Below are 20,262 nucleotides of genomic sequence, written 5' to 3'. Positions count from 1 at the left end.
TGGCTAGACCAGAGGATGTACACTGGTACAGATAGGAACTGGAAACACAGGGAATCCAGGGCAGACAATCCCTTCACCAGTGGTGTGAGTGGTGATACTAGGAGGGTAGAGGGAGAGTGGGTTGGAAAGAGGGAACCCATTACAAGGATCTACATGTGACCTCCTCCCTGGGGGATGGACAGCAGAAAAGTGAGTGAAGGGGGATGTCGGACAGTGCAAGATAAGACAAAATAATAATTTATAAATTATCAAGGATTCATGAGGGAGGGGAAGAGGGGAGGGAGGGGGAAAATAAGGAGCTGATGCCAGGGGCTTGGGTGGAGAGCAAATGTTTTGAAAATGATGAGGGCAATGAATGTGCAAATGTGCTTTACACAATTGATGTATGTATGGATTGTGATAAGAGTTGTATGAGCCTCTAATAAAAAGATTTTAAAAAGTGAGAATGTTCTAGAGATCCTGTGATACACATAGAATGAAGTGAAAAATACATAAACCCACCATATATTTTTTACTTTAAAACCAGAAGTGAGGATGAGGCAATTTTGTTTCAAAGAGTTTTTGACCTGTGATCAGGATGTGACAGTCCCTGGAGAAGGACATCATGCTTGGTAAAGTGGAGGGCCAGTGAAAAGAGGAAGACCTTCAGTGAGGTGGACACAGTGGCTGCAACAAGGGGCTCAAACAGAACAATTGTGGGAATGGCTTATGTGTTACTCCAGGTAGACTAGAGAAACAAATCCAGAGATACTCATATGTGTCTAAGAAAGAGCTTTATAGAAAGAGTAATAGTATATTAAGAAAAATCCCAGCCCAGTGTAAATCAAGTCCATAAGTCCGTTATTATCCCATATGTCTAATACCAGTCTGTAAATTCCTCTTCATACTCATGCAGCAACAACTGCAGTGTCACTGAATGCAGGAAGATCACAGGCCATGGGTGGAAAGTTGTGGATCCAGTGGCGGTGGAAGTATCTTAGCCCTGGTGTGGGTCTCCATGTGGCCTCTCCAGCTCCAGGCCTCTGGTTCCATCACCATAGCTCCATGTGTCTTGTCAGCAGGAAGACCAAGCAGAGCATGTGGGTCTGGCCTCCAGTGAGCTATTTACCTCCGTAGCGCCTACAAATGAGGTCATGAAGCTGCAACCTGATAGGCAGGTTAAACTCCACCCTTTCACTCTTAATAGTCTCAGGCTGACACCAGGTTATGTAGTAACTACCACTGCTTGGGACTGGATGTTTCTTTCTATTGTACATGGTAGCATTATGATATGTTGGAACTGACTGGACAGCACCCACCAACATCACCAGTTCTGACAAACACAGTGTCTTGTGCCCACCATTACCGTATCATGCAGAATAGTTTCACTTAAAAGGTTTCCGTGGCCGTGACAGACTAGACAGGGAGGCCTGACGAATGCTGTTTTCTGAAACACTGGCCAGTGATAACCCCACTGACAGTGGTTACCCTGTCTGATCCCATGTGCATGGGGTGCCCTGGGAGTCAGACCGACCTAGTGGGACCTGACAGTAACTGCAATGAATATGGTCTCAGGAGGAAGAAGCGAGCTGCTATCATGCTAATTTCCGACTCTTGGTGGCCCCGTGTCAGAGTCAAACTGCTCCATAGGGTTTTCAGCGACTTGGGAGCAGTCCACTGAGACTTCATTTGGGTGAACTTGAATCACCCCCGTGTTCAGCAGTTGCATGGGTTGACTATTTATTCCTCAGACCCTGTTAAGGGGCGAGAGACTTGTAGAGAAAGTCCAGTAGGACTCCAGGGGCAGGGTGGGGGGGGGGTTGTCTCAGGGACCTCATGTGTCTCAACAAAACGCTGGTGGGGTGACTGAAAAGGCTTAATTCAAACTTGAGCTGAACCTTAAAATCCAGACAGTTTCTCCCGGGAGGGGAAATAGAAAACCTAGCTCCCTGGGATTCTGCTAAAACATTTGTTGTGGCCTGTGTTCATTTGGGGGAGCCCTAGTGGTATGTTGGGTTCTTATCTCAAGTTTAGCAGTTCAGAATCACCAGCCGTTCAGAATCACCAGCCGCTGCTGGGTGGAGGGGGTTGTTCTGGGGAGATGAGGCTTTCTGTTCCCGAAACGGGTCATCCTCTCGGAAACCCACCAAGGCCGTCTACTCTGCTCTGTAGGGTTACTATGAGATGGCATTAGCTAGATGGCAGTGAGTGAGTTTCCTAGGACAGAAATCTGATGCACGACTTTAAATATTTCAGTAGTTCCCATCCTTTCACGAAGTTGAAGTCTATTTTAGTCTCGTTGGGAGGAGAGAGAAATGGCGCACTAGACTCGAATGTAACTCTCCGGAATGTCGGCGCTATTGGATTTTGTTCCCTTATAACACAGTGGTAAGAGGAACGCAGAACTTTGAAATGAAAGTCTGTACAATTAAGTAAGTGTTCACAAAGACACTGTGCTAAGTGTTCCAGCAAAAATAAAATAGAAACTGCCCTGAAGGAGTTTTGCCAGGTAAAGGTAAAGTTTATAGGTTCCTTTGAAGGGGGACCTTGCGCAAGGCAGCTTTGCTTCAGTGGAACAAGACTGGTAGCGATGTTGAGGCCCACAGTGAAGGGGTTAAGGGGTTATTGGAGAGAGGGACTACTCATGGAGAGATGATTAGTGTCACATGGTGTTTTAAGTGGATGCTTGACACACTTGGGCTCACTGCAGTAGCAGCAGGAAAGAAAATGATCCTGCAGCTGGGTCTGCCTGTTGTTCCAGGGTCCACTGTAGTATTTAGAAGTGTTTTTTAAACCTCCGTGCTCTGCAATAATGGGAGGAAAAAAATGCTTTCATGTATGTTGTAGTCACTAGCCAAACTGGGTTGAGCCCTGGTGGCAGAGTGGTTATAGGAGCTGGGCCCACAGTTCCAAGCCTCCAGCAGCTCCTCAGAAAAAAGATAAGGCTTTCTCCTCCCTTAGGGAAGTACAGTCTGAGAAAGCCACAAGGTCACTGAAAATGGCCACAAGGTCAGTCCTATCTGCCCTGCCCTGTAGAGGAGCTGAGTTGGCATTGACTGATGGCAGTAGGTGTTTTTGTTGTTGTTTTTTTTTTCTCATTTTATTTTTTATTTTTTTAAATTTTAACAATTTATTGGGGCTCATACAATTCTTTTCACAGTTCATACATATACATACATCAATTGTATAAAGCACATCTGTACAGTCTTTGCCCTAATCATTTTTTTCTCTTTTCTTCTTTTACATTTTATTAGGGACTCATACAACTCTTACCACAATCCATACATATACATACATCAATTGTATAAAGCACATCCATACATCCCCTGCCCCAATCATTCTCAAGGCATTTGCTCTCCACTTAAGCCCCTTGCATCAGGTCCTCTTTTTTTCCCCCCTCCCTCCCCATTCCCCCCTCCCTCATGTGCCCTTGGTAATTTATACATCGTTATTTTGTCATATCTTGCCCTATCCGGAGTCTCCCTTCCCCCCTTCTCTGCTGTCCCTCTCCCAGGGAAGAGGTCACATGTGGATCCTTGTAATCAGTTCCCCCTTTCCAACCCACTCACCCTCCACTCTCCCAGCCTCGCCCCTCACACCCTTGGTCCTGAAGGTATCATCCACCCTGGATTCCCTGTACCTCCAGCCCTCATATGTACCAGTGTACAGCCTCTGTCCTATCCAGGCCTGCAAGGTAGAATTCGGATCATGGTAGTTGGGGGGAGGAAGCATCCAGGATCTGGGGGAAAGCTGTGTTCTTCATCGATACTACCTTACACCCTAATTAACCCATCTCCTCTCCTAGTTGTTGTTGTTTTTAAGTCTTGAACCAAACTAAAAGAACCCCAGTGGAGTAGCTGGCAGTGTTTCGGGCTGTTAAGATCCAAGAGTCAGAATCGACGCCTCGGTGAGGTTGGAGTCCGTGTAGCCGAACAGGAGGAATTACTGTCCTAATGTGAGGTCCTGATGCCTTCACGGCCTGGAAAGCGTGCCCCCAACCTGCTTGGTGAACTTCTCCTGTCCTTCCTTCCAGGTGTAGCCCCCAAACTAGGGGAAAGAGTTCCTTCTTCCCTCATGGCCATCTTCGTTATTCGCTGCCTTATTAGAGGGGCAACAGTCCAAAGTAGAAGCGTTCTCTCACTCCCTTCTTATAGACCAAGAAACAGAGGGCTGAGTTGTCCAGAGCAAGATCAGGGGGATATGCACGCATCAAGAGAGCCTGGAACCCAGCCGGGATCAGCTCTGGCGCCTGTCATGCTTCTGATGCAGTGTGTGTGCTCCTGGGCACCGAGGACACGGCAGGGAGGCTGCCTGTGGGCTGGGCTCTTGGCTCACAGTGCTTGTCCTGATGAGGACGGGGCTGGCATGGAGCAAGCAGCTTCAGGCTTTTGAGCCCTCAAGATAATACATCTTCTTACATGCGAAAGCACTTCAAAGTCACGTTCCCCAAGATCACACAAAGAACATTAAATCATTACCAGAACTTTTATTTTGCTGTAAGCACAACTCAAGAACAATTTTGTTTTCTGTATGCAAGCTTTTAACTTGGTAATGGATGCATGGGGACTCATTGTACTATTCTTTCTACTTTCATATGTATTTGGACATCCCCCCCCCACCGGAAAAAAAAGTTTAAAAAAATGCTTTTAACTTGTAGAGTGCCGTATAATTATTACAGTGGTATAAGTATCCTAATTGTTTCTATACTGGTTTTTGTTTTTTTCTAGAAGGCAGGAAATCCCCTGCTCATGGTTGTGTCTCCCCTCGGATGACTTGGCAGGTGGTGTGAGTCCCCAGGAAACGACAATACTTGCCACGTGGTCCTCTTCGGCCTGAGACCATAGGATCAGCTTCTCGACAGAGGCTACCTTAGAAGGGTGCCCTTCTGGTATTTCAGTAACTGAATTCCCACAGCTGAGGCCCACAGTGGATTTGTCACAGATTAAGTTTCTCTGTACAATAAATTGCGTTATAATGGATTTCAGTATACGGCCACACCTTGGAGGTGTGAGTGCCGTTTCAGCCCACCCCAGTAAACTGACTTTTGCCTCTTGCCCCCTATAGGGCAGGGTAGATAGAGTTGATCCTGTGGGTTTCTGAGACTGGTTCTCTATGGGAGTAGAAAACCTTGTCTTTCTCCAGTGGAGCCGCTGGTGGCTTTGACTTCCCAGTGTATATAAAAGCTCTGTTTACACACTCTAGTATATCATGTGTTTAACAACACTAAAAGCTGAAGCAGCTTTAAAATGGGAGATCCAATGATATTACAGTTAACCCAGCTGCATCTGCCATAATCGACTTTGCAGTGCTCCCTGACTGAGATAGCAAGACTAGTCACATCCCTCAACTGTGGGGACCCTCCAATGGCTTGGGGCTTCCACTGTCCTCCACAGCCTTCTGCAAACCGGGTGTTCACAATTTCAGCTCTAGTACCATTCCCTCTTTCAGACGTGGATTTTAGTATTTAAAATCCTTGAACCACATAGGCTGATGTGCTTCTTCCATGTGGACTTAAGTGGACCTCTCACTTAGGTGGCTGCTTGTTTCAAGACAAGTCTTTTAAGACGCCAGACACTATTGTGGCAGATAGTTGGTTATCATCTGGTTTCTTCACCAGTTTGCTAAAGCACCCAGAGCTTCAGCGATCTCTTCATGAGGGCGAGTATCCAGCAAGGCCATGCCATAATTTTTAATTAAAATTTTTAATTAAATACAAGCCCTAATCCATTCATGTACAGATGGTTTGTATATGTCTCTTTCTACCCATCCCCTTTTATTATTTTTAAAGAATTGCTGAGGTGACCTCATGAGTCAAAGATTTTTCTCCATTGTTGTACTTTCTTTTGGTCATACTCTTTCTTTTTGTGAGGGAGCTCTAAACCGTCCGCGATGGAGACAGAGCTGTCTTCCACATCAACTGGGAAAGCGGTGCAGCCTTTTCTCTCCAGCTGACCCTCAGTTCCCACAGACATTTTAAAAATCTTATCTTTCTTTTCCTGCCCACTGCCTTTGAGTTGATTCCTACTCTTAGCCTCCTTGTAGGACCGAGGAGAGCTGCTCCTTGGGGCTCCGAAGACAACAGAGCTCTATGGGAACAGACATGGCAGCCTCTTCCGTCACCACCCCTTGTTTCCCCTGGTGTGCCACCAGGGGGCCGTCTCGATCCCACCCATTTGCATTCTCCTTAGGACCTAGACCAGGTTCTTTGATGCATTTGAGTCTGTTTCTGGGCTTTTCCAGTCTGTTACCTCCTGTTGGGCGCCGTCACGTGTGATTCCCATGCTGCTTTAATTACCTGCCCGGGAGCAGTGGGCCTCAGCCTTCCTCACGCCGCCACCCTCTCATGCAGTTCCTCAGGTGGTGGGGACCCCCAACCCTAGCATGATTTTCACTGCTACTTCATCATTATTTTACTACTGTTATGAATCGCCATGTAAGTGTCTGATACGCAGGATGTATTTTCACGGTTACAAATGGAACATCATTAAAACAGTGATTCATCACAAAAATGTCATTATATATTATGAAATATTGATTTCTAATGACAAATAAATGAAGTTTTGTCTGGAAGCATGGTGTAGCATGCATGGGTAACAGTCTCCCCGCTGGGTACTCGTAGGTGGGTATATCTGCATGTGGGAGGACCCGCCTGGAGACGGATAGAGCGGTGTCTCGGTTCTTAAGACCATTGGAAATAGGCGACCCCTGTGAAAGGGTCACCCTCAAAGGGGTCGCGACCCACAGGTTGAGAGCTAGAAGCTGATCCCCATTATCATAGTGCTTGAAAGGTGTTTCTTGAGCAAAGAGAGGGTGGGGAGGGAAGGAGGGGAAATGAGGAGCTGATAGGAAGGGCTCAAGTAGAAAGAGCATGTTCGACCCTGAAGGCGGCAGCAGTTGTACAAATGTGCTTGATGCAACGGATGGATGGATGGAGTGCTTGTGATCAGAGCTGCATGAGCCCCCAGTAAAATGACTGATGACAATAAAATAATACAGGTCTTTTTAAAGTGTTTCTGATCATTCTCGCAGATCTCGCTAAGGGGATTTTGGATGTAGTGCTTCAAGCGTTTGTTTGGTCCTTAGTTTTGTCGATGCGTTATGGCTCTTTCATTAGTACACACAACCATTCCTGTGAGCTTGACTGTTATTTTCTCTCTCAGGCTGAGACATTCTGAGCTAGACTAATAGAGATCACAGGAGAAATTCTTAGGTGTTGAATAATTTTTTATTAAAAGGTCATTTTATTGGGGCTCTTACAGCTCTTATAACAATCTGCACATCAATTGTATATCAAGCATTGTACGTATGATGGCATTTACTTTCTACTTGAGCTCTTTTTTCCCTCGCTCCCCAACTCCCATCCTTGTGACCCCTTGATAAAGGATCAATTATGGTGATAGGAATTCTTAGTTTTAACAGACTTGCTTTAACCCGAACCACAGCTGTTGAGGCGATTTGGGCTCCTAGCCACCCTGCAGGACAGAAGAGGAATGTGGTGTAAACTTCTACCCACCCAGAGCGCCGAGTCAGTTCAGACGGCTTTCTGCTTCCAGCTTAGGGAGTCCAGTGCTTAACCTGCTGTGCCACCACGGCTTCAGATAGTAGTGTTAACCAGGGCATCCCCTAGTCATTACATGTATATACGATTCATAAGTACAAGTGGTCTGTATGGGTCTTTTGTTTTTAATACCAGCTTTGTCTGCCTTTGAGACCTTAGAAACAATTTTTAAACCTGCTTTTATTTTTATTGCTATGGAACGATTTAAATATTGTTGGCATTATTTATTCCTTGAAAATCGTTGAGGTAAGGGGGAGTAGGGAGGGAGGGGGGAAAAAAGAGGACCTGATGCAAAGGGCTTAAGTGGAGAGCAAATGCTTTGAGAATGATTGGGGCAGGGAATGTGCAGATGTGCTTTATACAATTGATGTATGTATATGTATGGATTGTGATAAGAGTTGTATGAGCCCCTAATAAAATGTTAAAAAAAAAGAAAGTAAATGTCTAGAAAAGAACGCTGACAACATATATGTACAAATATGCCTGATACAATTGGTGTATAGATTGTAATAAGAGTTTTAAGAGCCCCCAATAAAGTGAACCTTTAATTTAAAAAAAAGCGTTGAGGTAGAATTCACCTGTGAGACTGGGACTCTTGCTGTTTTTGCAGGGGAGGGAAAGGATTTACCCTCCGTTTGTCTTTTAGAATTCATTTTGTGAACTTGCGGTTTTCTCTTATCTAAGTTTTCAAGAGTATCTGTGCAGATAAGAATACTGCTCTAGCTCTTTAAACTTCCTTTTGTATGTGATGTTCTGTGTTCTCTCCTGCAGGAACAGGAAATACAGTGGTCATTATGGTCAGCTACCCAAAAGGAAGAGAACTTTTGGAACTGGTGCAAAAAGGGATTCCAGTCAAACTGACCATAGGGATCGGCACCCGCCACACTCGGGAGCTCGTCGACGGCCAGTCGGTGGTGTTTGTGGCCATTGCCTTCATCGCCATGATGGTTATCTCGTTGGCCTGGCTGGTCTTTTATTACATACAGCGTTTTCTCTACACTGGCTCCCAGTTTGGAAATCAGGTAAACCTTGACAACGTTGTCATCTTTGCTTGTCAGAAAGCGGTTGATAAACATCCTCTAGCTAGATGGCTCGAGCCCGTGTCGCTGACTGTATTTTAAATGTATTTTCACTCATAATATTTGAGTAGCACTCTTTCTTTTTAAGATTAGCTTTTTCACTGGAATATATTAAATTTTCTATTTTGTGGGAAAGCCGGTACCATTAAAAAGCTGGGGTTTTTTAAAAAAACATTTTATTAGGGGCTCATACAACTCTTATCACAATCCATACACATACATACATCAGTTGTATAAAGCACATCTACACATTCCCTGCCCCAATCATTCTCAAAGCATTTGCTCTCTAAAAAAAAGCTGGGGCTTTTGGGATTTTTTTGGTTGCCTTTTTGACTCCTGCAGACACCCTCTCTGCCCTTTTCCAGATAAAATGGACTGACAGAAAGACATGAGCTAGAGTGGGCCTGTCCTCATGCAGCCCTGGTTCCCTGGCTAGGCCCGAAGGCGAGGAACAGAGTGGACGGGGCTTCTTTGTCTCCATTGCGGAGCTTCTTTCAAAGCCATTTCCATCCAGAGAGACACTGGCTCGGGGGCAGTTGAAGAGCCAGAGGCTGCCACAGGCAGGCTTTTTGAATTTTTCACTTACCACTCACTGCAGCCCTGAAAAGTTGACCTTGCTGATTCCAGGCGGTAGATAGTCATTTCTGGGTCATCTTCCACCTGACCACCGGGAAGGGCTCTTCCTTTTCCTCAGCCTGCTGGAGGAGGGTGACATCCACACCCTCAGCTCACTGCTGCTTGCCAGTGTGTAAACATAAGAAGTGGGGGCCGAGTTCAGGCCTGGAGGTGCACAATAAGCACACTTGCTCAAACAGCTCTTAAGTGGTGTGTGGCCTCTCTGTCCATTAAAACGTCCCTGCAATATTTCTAGTTTTTTTCAGCATAGTCACTTAACTTGGCCTTTTAAGTTGAGATTTGTCTTGTGTGTGCTTGTTTATATACTATGATGAAAGCCTTTGAAAAAGTAATTATTTGACTGAACATTTTAATTTTTTTTAACCCAAGAGCCATAGAAAAGAAACCAAGAAAGTCATTGGCCAGCTTCCGCTTCACACTGTAAAGCGTGGAGAAAAGGTAATGTTTTCATTGTTTTTTGCAGAGGGAGTGTGATATGAGTCTAAGAATTTTTTTCCGTTTGTTGACTTCATGTGTTGGACATGGAATTTTGGTTCATTTAAGGTGAAACTAGCTTTCATATTTGTATTTGTTTTCAGGGGGTGGGGGACTGCCTTCAAATAGACCATGACTCGCCGCGACCCCACATAAAACTTCCTAGACTGTAAATCTCTGTGAGAGCAGACAGCCTCATCTTTCTGCCTTGGACTAGTTGGTTGGTTTGATCCCCCCACCTTGGGGTTAGCAGCCCAACACCTACCCCAACTCCCTACCAGAAGTGCCTCATTTTTAAGAAAGGTTGCCAGAAATGTTCTGTTGGCTATGTGAAGAGCCTTTCCACTCGCCAGTGTCCAACATGATAGCCACCAGCCCATGGGGTGCTATGTAAATGTAAATGAACGGAATTCAATTCAGTTTGATTTAAAATTCTGCTTCTCGGTCAGACTAGCAATATTTCACAAACCAGATTCTGATCGCTAGAAAAAAAATAAATTCATGATTGTTAAGCCTGCATCTATGTGTCCACCCTCTCCCCTTCATCTAATGACAGGGAGCAAATAGGGGGCTCGCGGACAAGGAGAGGAAGGGTGTTTTAAAGGCTACGTGTTAAAGAAATAGTAAGCCACTGTGCTGTGGCCAATCTGAAGCATAAAAGTTCAAACCCATCCCAGAGCCTTAACGGCTTTGGAACAGAACCGTCTAGCTCCTGAACCTAGAACTTGAAAGATCATTTCTTCACGGGAAGATGGTGGCTGTGGAGCAGTGTTTGCTGTTTGCAGGTCCAGCTCCTGTGCTGTCGCACTGGTAACCATGTGTGGGCTGGTTGTGTTGACTTTTCATCATAAAGTGTTCTCACGAAATTGTTGAGATCGAATGTAAGATCTTAGAAAAATTCACCCTTAAAAAAATGTAACTGTGTGTACGGAGCAGTGTCACCATGGGCCTGTGTGTGTTGATGTGCCTCTCCGCCTCTGACCTGCGGAATGGAATACAATAAATAGTAACTCTCAGTGGGAGACCTTTCATCTTATAATATTCAAAATGAGACTGTAATGGTCAAAGTCCTCTCACATTTAACATAATGGTACTCGTAATCAAATTATTGCCTGCTATTGTTTCCCCAAATCAGTTGCTCTACATAAAAACAACAGTCTTAACAGCAAAACAAAAAGTTACAAGGAAAACAAGCAAATCCAGGGGAATTGGCAAGTTAAACAAATCAAGTTAGGTCTTTCTCGCAAGACACCCAAGCCAGCAGAGATAGGGGGTATGGTGGGTTGTATGATCAAAAGAAAAAAATACACAAATTGCCCAACACAGTCACAAGGAGCTCAAGGAAATTAGAAATAGACTATATCCAAATTTATGCCACACCCACTTAGTGAAATGGATGACTTTTTTTAGGGATTTGTAAGGTCTCAAATTAACTTTAAAATATGCAGGACAAAAAAAATAAGAAAAAAAATATGCAGGACACTTAAAGACGTCCATAATCATTGAAGCAAGGCATGTCCCTAGACCGTTCCTCAAAAGACCAGCAAATGTGTAAAACCTTTGAGACTCAGATAAGGTCTGTGCTCTCTGTCCCTTGCCCAGTGGAAGTAGGAATGGCCTCATAAAGTTAGCAAAATCCTAACACGAGGCTTTGTAAAGGTAGCTGTAGGAGGGAGCTGAATAGGTGTACAAATTCCACAGGAAACACGTCTAGCTCCAGCTGTGCATTGTTTGGAGGAGCCCTGCTGGTGCCGAGGCTAAAGGCTCAGCTGCCTTCTGAAAACGTGGGCACCGCAAACCACCCGATGCTGCTAGATAAACGGCTCTCACAGGGTTGCTCTAGGAACCGTCGCGAGCAGTTTAGCCACGAAGTACGTCTAAAGTGATTATGTGACACCTGATAAAAACTGCTTTCGTTAGTGTTGTTGAGACAATTCCACAGGACCCGTACACGCACGGTCCAGTGACATTGATTATGTGCTGCAGCTGTGTCACTTCTCTCACCCTCCTTTTCTGAGTCTCAACAGCCATTTTGCCTGGACCGAATACAACTGATTTTAGGATTACGAAGACTAGTTTAAGTAAGAAGTAATTTAAGGGTATTATGAAAAGTAAGTGGATTTGTATTGACTTATTGTGGCAATTTGAATCCATACTCATCCGTTCTGCCGGCTGAGCAAATGACCCAAGAAGCTGGGTGGTCTTTTTATTGTTTCTAAAATATTTGCTTTGCGGGAAAATTGTTTTCAAGCAAATTCTAGGAGACACCTACCTCAGAAATACTGCAGGTTCTACTCCAGACGTTTTGCCGTAAAGCCTCTTAACAGGGATTTTCCAGTTCCCTGGTACATACAAAAGTTAGGTTTACAAAAAAAGTTAGGTTTACCCTAAACTGTTGTGGTGCGGTGGTAAAGGGTTGGGCTGCGGTCTGCATGGTCAGCAGTTTTCAAAACCACTAGCAGGTCCACTGGAGAAAGACTGGGTTTTCTACTCTTGTAAGCAGCTCGTTTCTGAAACCCACAAGCGGTCGCTGTGAGTCAGCACGGACTGCATGTCAGGGAGTGAGTAGTCTGTATCAGTCAGAGTCTGGCCATATTTCTGACTGATTGTCCCAGAATTTCCATCCCAGAATCACGAAAAATAGAACAGAGTTTCTCTGGCTTGTCTTGGGTCCCATGACGACTCTGCTCCTACTGCCTTAGTCGATCGGTTTTAATGATTCCAGAAAACAATAGCTTATTGAATATTCTCAAGTTTTATATTTGAGAAATAACTTATTTTATCATAGTAAAGCAAACGTTTTGTTTTTCTACAGTCTTTAAAGCATGAACATCCCCCCACCCCCACGCCCCCAAATCTACCACCATTGAGTCAATTCTGACTGATACCCACTTTTCTGAGGGGGTGACTCTTTACATGAGCAGACAGCATCAACGTTCTCCCCCAGAGCGGCTCGTGGGTCTAAACTTTCAACCGTTAGGCTAGCAAGGTCCGAAGCTTACCCAACAGCAACACCTAGGCTGCTTTAAAAAAATGAAAACTTGTCTAATATTTAAAGAATGCTCATTTCTAATTAGGCAGACTTGAGTTTTTTTACCTTTTCACCCACCACTGTAGATAATCTCTCGATGTAAAAAGCAAGTAAATACTGCAGTTTCTATGTGTATAGGTTCAGGCTGTACCAGCCATAGAATAGAAGCCATCTTTGTTTCATTTGGGATGTAGCAAGGTAGTTTTACCAAAGGCATGCTACATACTAAGGATATAATAACCACTTTCTCTTTTTTCCTATTTATAGGGAATTGATGTTGATGCCGAAAATTGTGCTGTGTGTATTGAAAATTTTAAAGCAAAAGATGTTGTCCGAATTCTGCCATGCAAGTACGTTCTTTTTACTTCCTGAGATGTGATGATATTTTTTTAATTCCCTTGGCAAGTTTCAGGTGTTTGTCAAAAGAGTGATGTGTGTCTATTGATAGATACAGAGATCCTTAAAAGAAGATGAAAACAATGCCGTTGTCTTACACGCTCACCTTTATCAACGAAGCTTGGGTCTTAATATTGCCTTCAAGGCTTTTTAAAAAAAATCACTTTGTTGGGGGCTCATACAACTCTTATCATAATCCATCCTTACATCCATTGTGTCAAGCACATTTGTACGTTTGTTGCCCTCATCGTTCTCAAAACATTTGCTTTCCACTTGAGCCCCTGGTATCAGCTCCTCATTTTCCCCCTCCTTGTCTTCAAGGCTTTTGTATCGCATTGCTTGCAGATTGCTTGACCCATCCAATATCTTGGCCTTTAGTCCTATTCCCAAGGCTTTAGTGTGATTCTCAGAATGCCCCTATGTGTGTAGTGGTAGAAAAAAGTAGCTCCCATGTTGAGAACAAAGAAGGCAGAGAAGGGAAGATGAAGGCCCAGAGACGAGAAAGTGCTGGTGTGACCGTGAGGAAGCACGTGTGAGTGTCAGGTTAGAAGGTTGGGTACACCCCGAGGTTGGGTTTTGTAAAATAAACAGTCTTGTCCTTCACTCTGATTCCACTGGGGGTTTAAATTTAGAAACAAGTTTTGATTTCCATTTTAGATTTAGGAAAATTTATTAGTAACTTATAAGAAGAGTTGTTTTGCTAACAGAAGGACTTAGTTTTTGTACAAAAATGATAATGAGCTGTCATTCTTTGGTCAGTTTTCATTATATTACATACCTGAATAAAATCAAGTTATAGATGTATAAGGAATTATGTTTTATTTTATGTGTCTTCCAAGTATTTTCATATAAGTAATCTATTACATTCCTGATGTCTGTGAGGGAAATGAAGGACTAACTATCAGAATAACAATTTAAAGCGAATATTTCCTGGAACACATTTAGCTTGCTTAAGTCTATGTAGTCTGTGAATAGAATAATCTTACTTTTTCTTTTCCCACCTGAATGCATTGTATTTCTTTTATTGCTCAGGTTAGGACTTCTATACTTACTAGCTGTGGGAGGGCAGGGAATGTGGGTACTTAATGAATTGTGGAAATGTCCTGATGGCGAGCCAGGGTTGGTAGCTGACCTTCATGCATGTGGGTTATTCAGCTGGCTCTTATCCTTGGGTTTGTTTGGCTTTTAGCTCAGCCCCCTTTTCTATTATGTGCTGTACCAACCCCCACCCCAATAAAACCAACACCGTTTCTTTGGAGTTTTTAAAAAGATTCCCCCCCCCCCCCCCCCCGTTTGATTGAGTTTCAGTTAAAGGTCAAAAGTTAAGCTAGAGAATAACAGTAGTAATAGCAAATAGTTATTAAGTTTGCTGTGCGCCTTAGCACAGCACATTGTGGGCCGCCTCCTCAGAGCAGCCCTGGAGGGGCTCTTGCGGTTCCGGGTTTCGTATGTGAGGAAAATTATTGCAGGGAGGTGGAATCACTGGTTGAGGGTTATGCAGCCATCAGAGAGTAGAGCTGCTATTTGAGCCTCATCTGCCCTCTCTTAAAGCCCATACTGTCTTTACCACTTAGCTTCATCTTGTGCAGAAAACAGACTCTACATACTGACAGAAAGGTTAGCTAACTAAGACTTAAATTAATCAGTAAAGAAAAGATGTATTCCCCTCTCCCCTCCCCCATTCCAAAAGTGGTAAGTGCTTCTTGTAGGAAATTTTAAATGTGAGAAAATGAATAATTTTAAGCCCACCGCTCAAAGGTTAATTATTAATATTTTTCATGTCTGAGTCATCTTATGGACCCATCTAAAGGTACTGTCAGCTTCCCATGGCACATTAATTCCCAGAAGGCTTTCACCTAACTTAGAAGGCAACCTAGCATGAGGCGAAAATGAAGCTCACTTCTGAGGACAAGCAAAATTATTTTTGTAGAATCAAGAGAAAATTTCCCTTAAAGTGCCAGATTTCTGTTTGCTTAACACGGGAAATGGAACTAGATAGTTCCCCAGGGGCAGTGTTTACCCTGGAATGTTGACTTTATGGCAGTGGCCTGGTGATGAGAGTGTGCGTTAGAGAATGTTCTGTGTTCCTGTGCGAGTTCAAAATAACACGTCCTTATTATTATTTTCAAGGCATATTTTCCATAGAACTTGCATTGACCCATGGCTTTTGGATCACCGAACTTGTCCGATGTGCAAACTCGATGTCATCAAAGCCCTGGGATACTGGGTTTGTTCTGTTTTTGCCTTTCTATAATCTCTGCCCCAGTGCTTACTGCATGATTCCACTTCCTCCTGACCCGAAGCCAGAGGAGCCTACCATGCTCCTTAGAGCGCCCTTGTGCTTCCTCTCTATCGACAGTGATTCACGTGCTGCCTTCCAAGGCCACAACTCAGTGTACTAGCGTGTCTGCCCGTGAGTTTGTCATTGCTCCTCAGAGAGCTATGCGTTGGCATGCCACCCTGCAAGATGGATATTTTGTAGTCCATTCTGTATGGGATTGAAATTTTATATAAAATGTTCAAAATGGAAGGTGCCTGAAAGACTGGGTCAAGTCTGTGGCTTCAAACATGAAGAAACCCTACTCAACCCTTGTAGCACCAGCTCTCCGGCCCCTTGGTTCCAAACAGACAGTGCTGGGGAAATGGATCCCATGTTGGATCTGTTGCATCAGTTTCAATGTGTGGATACAGTTGGTCACAGGACCTTCTTCAGAAAATAGAGACAATTAAGCAGAGTGAAAGAGATAATAATAGTCTTGTGCTAATGGCTGTTTATTGCACTTAATCTATTTACATTTAATTAATTTACTTTTAACCCTTAAAAAGACTATAAGTATTGTGGTTATTTTACTCATTAAACACTTGAGCTTAGGGAAGCTAGAATCACACAGCGAGGTAATGGGAGAAACAGTTTTCAGAAACAAGTCTGCTTACTTCCAGGGCCCAACCTCTTAAGTGCCACAGTATTAAAAAGGGAGAATCTCGAGCACATCAATGAGTGCCTTGGTCAATTATTTTTAGAGCCTTCGTGCAATCTGACTCTCAAACGAAAGAATGTACGGATTTGACGTAAAGGACTTTGCAAAAGGGCATTTCAATAGTAAAGATGGAGAGGCGCTGACAGGAGGCTGGTTATAGCACTCAGCTGCTAAACAAAAGGTCGGCTGTTTGAACCCACTAGCCTCTCTGCAGGAGAAGGATGAGGCGGACTGCTCGCTGAGACACAGAGCCTGGGAATCCCCGTGGAGCAGTTCTACTCTGCCGATGCAGTCTCTGCGTTCGAATGGACTCCGTGGGGAGTTAGGCTTCTGTAAATATAACGCTGAAGTATTGGCTCTTGATACAGGACACTTACTTCCTAGACTTCAAGTCTGCTGAAAACACCCTATCATTTTTTTCCCCTTTAATTAGGGGCTCATACAACTCTTATCACAGGCCATACATACATCAATTGTGTAAAGCACATTTGTACATTCATTGCCCTCATCATTCTCAAAACATTTGCTCTCCACTTAAGCCCCTGGCATCAGGTCCTCATTTTTTCCCCTCGCTCCCTACTCCTCCCTCCTTCATGAACTCTTGATATATATAAATGATCATTTTGTCATATCTTTCCCTGTCCGACGTCTCCCGTCACCCACTCTTCTGTTGTCCTTCCTCCACCCTCCCAGCATTGCCAGTCACACCACTGGTCCTGAAAGGATCATCTGGCCTGGATTCCCTGTGCTTCCAGTTCCCATCTGTACCAGTGTACATCCTCTGGTCTAGCCAGACTTGCAAGGTATAATTGGAATCATGATAGTCAGGGGTGGGGGTGCAGGGGAGCATTTAGGAACTAGAGGAAAGTTGTATTTTTTTTATCGTTGCTCATCCCCTCCCTGAGACCCCTCTGCAAGGGGCTGTCTAGTGGCCTACAAATGGGCCTTGGGTCTACACTCTGCGGACTCCCCACCTCATTCGCTATGGTAAGATTTTTTGTTCTGATGATCCCTGATCTCTTCGACACCTCGTGTTCGCCCAGGCTGGTGTGCTTCTTCCACGTGGGCTTTGTTGCTTCTGAGCTAGATGGCTGCTTGTTTACCTTCAAGCCTTTAAGACCCCAGACTCTATCTCTTGATAGCCGGGCACTATCAGCTTTCTTTACCACGTTTGCTTATTCACCCGCTTTGTCTTCGGCGGTTGTGTCGGCAAGGTGAGCATCATAGAATGCCAACTTAATAGAAGAAAGTATTCTTGTATTGAGGGAGTACTCGAGTGGAGGCCCAATGTCCTTCTGCTACCTTAATACTAAACCTATAAATATATGCACATAGATCTATTTCCCCCATCCTCAAATATAAATATATTTGCATATGTACCTGTCTTGATCCAGACCTCTATAAATGCTCCTTTCCTTCCAGCTCTTTCCTTTATTTCCTTTGACTTTCCTCCTGCCCCACTATTGTGCTCAGTCCCCACCAGGGTTTCAGCAATTCCTCTTGGTTTCATTACCCTTGATCATGCCCTACCAGGCCTCCCACACCCTCCTCACCACCGATTTGGATTACTTGTTCCCTTGTCCCTGGGTTTGTTAACACTACTACCTTTCCCCCCACCTCCCCCTCTCCCATGTTTTCTACTCCAGATTGTTCATCCAGCCTATTTTATTTAGACAGACCTGTGGAGATAATAACATGCACAAAAACAAGACAGAGCAAAACCAAGCAACAATATATAACAAAACAACAACAAACCAATGACAAAAAACAAAACACAAGAAAGAAAAGCTTGTAGTTAGTTCAACAATTGTGTGTTGGCATTTAGGAGTCTTTTCCAGTCCAGTCTGTTGGGGCACCATGCCCCGGCCCCAAAGTCCACCTTCAGCTTTGCCTGGGGACCTTGCCACTCCATTCCCTTGCTGTTCTGTTGCACCCCTTAGTGTTTTGCCTCTGTGTGGCGGGATCAGATCGGGTGCAATTTCCATACTGTGTCTTCGGTGTTGTCCCCTGTAGGGCTATGGGTCAGTGAGGGGCGTCATGTCTCATAGTGGGGCCGGCCATGATGTCCTCTTTGTGGCCTGGCTGCTCTAATCGGGAACATCGTCCTCGAGGCCTGGTGGTTCAGGATGTGCTCCACTCTCCTCCTCTCCCTTCATCTGCTCCTGTGTGCTCCGATCAGCTATATCCTCTCCTGGAGCTACAGATTCAATGCCAATCTTTGAAATAAATTGTTCGGGAGGGGGCGGGGGGCAGAACACCCTGTCATTTTGCAGTGTAGCATGCCTTCAAAGATGTCTAAGAAATGACTCCCTTATCAACCAATGCCATTTTTTGTGACCTGTATATATTTTTCAAGTGTGAGTTCCAGCAGGTCACGCGTCCACCTGCCGGAGGAAGGGCAGCATTCAAGAGCTCTGCCTGCTTCGTGTCGGGATCCCCTGGCTCTAGGGCCACCAGCTTTCACATACCTGTGGTTCTCTAGCAATTAGGGTTCTGTTTCGTGCGACCCAACACACCAGGCTCGGTTGTCCCCTCTCTGCTCCTAGGCGTGGAACTTCAGAGAATGAGGCTTAGCTGGGCAGCATATTTTCCTAAAAGAATTCCATTTCTTAGCAAAGCCAAGTTTTAGAACTTTTCCTCTTTTCTAATGAAACTCTTGATATTTATAGTTCTCTTTTTCTCTAATAATTAGTGATCTTAAACCCACTTTTCATGTTTGGAAAAAGGACACAGACAATTAAAAAAATCTCTCTATCTTTAGCACAAAGGCTGGTTCTCATGAGTTTTGCTTTCTGGAAATACATCTGCATGCATACTTCATTTCTGTAAATCTGTGTTCTTCATTTTACAAGGTTGCATTACTTTCTTAGAATAGTAATTTAGAAAGAACTAGAATCTGTATCCCCAGAAAGCACAGTTTCTTTCTTTTTGGAAGAACAGAAGTGGATAGCAGCTTAGAAATCAAACCACGAAGTAAGTTACCTTGTCTTTAATTAAAAAAATCGTCTCCTGCCGTGCCAGTGACCGCAGTCCTCCTCACAGGCGTTTTGCCCACCTGTCTCTTTTGTGTTCGTTCCTTCATCCTTCAGCAGTCATTGGGAGTGAGAGCGAGGTGACGCCCTGCCCCGGGGACATCCCCCTGCACTGCCAAGAGGCCCGTGCTGATGCACGGACACACTGGCAAAAGGGAGGTCTGAGGGCTGTGAGGGCAGAGCAAGGACTCCTCGACTGTGCTGGGTGCAGCAGGGACAGTAGGATCCCAGCCAGCTGCCACCGAGTGCTCTCCGTTCCTTGGGCAGCATGCTGGTCAGCACCGAACAGCTCTGGGGTTTTCAGTGGCTGGCTTTTCAGAAGTAGATCCCCAGGCCTTCCTTTCAAAGCACTTAGGGTGCTGTATCGCCCTGGGGCTCCAGGGAAGATGTAGGGAGTAGAGAGGTGTTCTTCCCCAGAGACGAAGCCTTTGACCTGGGTCTGAAAGGCTTTTGTCAGATGGATGATCCATGCTAAGAAACAAGGTATTTTCTGATGCTGCTAAGGAGTCACCAACATGGCTTTTTGCCAAATCTTGTTCATGAAAGCTAGTAATGTTTACTGACTGGCTGGTTGTGTTAGGGAAGACTAGCATGTCCCCCCTTTTTTCTCATCTTCAAGGTCGAGCCTGAAGACGTACAGGAGCCGCCCACGCCCGACTCTACCCCTGGGAGCCTTTCCGCAGCCAACCTGAGCATCACCTTACCAGACGAGGACAGGAGCGACGGCAGCAACTCGCCCTCATCTTCCACTGCGGAGTCTGTGCCTCCGTGCGACGGCAGCTTTAAGGACGACTTTGCGGGAGAGGACACTGCCCTGTTGGGTGAGCGCCTACAGAGACTACCAACCCTGTTTTCTCCGCGGTGCCGTGCTGATGGCCAGGCAGCTGATCACGGGGCGGGAGGGGGAGGTGCTGGCCGTGTCCAAAAGGACTAGCAGGAGAGAGACGAGGCTTTCTGCCCCGCTAGAGTTAGATTCTCAGAAACCACTGGGCCAGTTCTACCCTGTCCTGTAGGGTCTCTGTGTGTCGGAATTGACTCGCTGACAGTGCGTGAATACTATCAATCATTGACTAAAATGGTCTTGTAGGTACAGTGGTGT

The 20,262-nt window shown here is 44.9% G+C and overlaps 1 protein-coding gene across 1 annotated transcript in view; it reads left to right on the top strand.

Moving 5' to 3' along the window:
• RNF149 (ring finger protein 149) overlaps window positions 1-20,262 on the top strand; it is a 37,573-nt gene that overhangs the window by 11,367 nt on the left and 5,944 nt on the right. Inside the window, exons 2-6 of the mRNA XM_075563268.1 lie at window positions 8,309-8,559; window positions 9,622-9,690; window positions 13,025-13,107; window positions 15,284-15,380; window positions 19,783-19,984. Of these exons, the coding sequence (XP_075419383.1) occupies window positions 8,309-8,559; window positions 9,622-9,690; window positions 13,025-13,107; window positions 15,284-15,380; window positions 19,783-19,984 (702 nt within the window). The remainder of the gene's footprint in view (window positions 1-8,308; window positions 8,560-9,621; window positions 9,691-13,024; window positions 13,108-15,283; window positions 15,381-19,782; window positions 19,985-20,262) is intronic.

The sequence above is a fragment of the Tenrec ecaudatus genome, chromosome 11, assembly GCF_050624435.1.
Source record: "Tenrec ecaudatus isolate mTenEca1 chromosome 11, mTenEca1.hap1, whole genome shotgun sequence".
Classification (NCBI taxonomy): Eukaryota; Metazoa; Chordata; class Mammalia; order Afrosoricida; family Tenrecidae; genus Tenrec; species Tenrec ecaudatus.
This window is presented reverse-complemented; position numbering and strand designations above follow the sequence as displayed.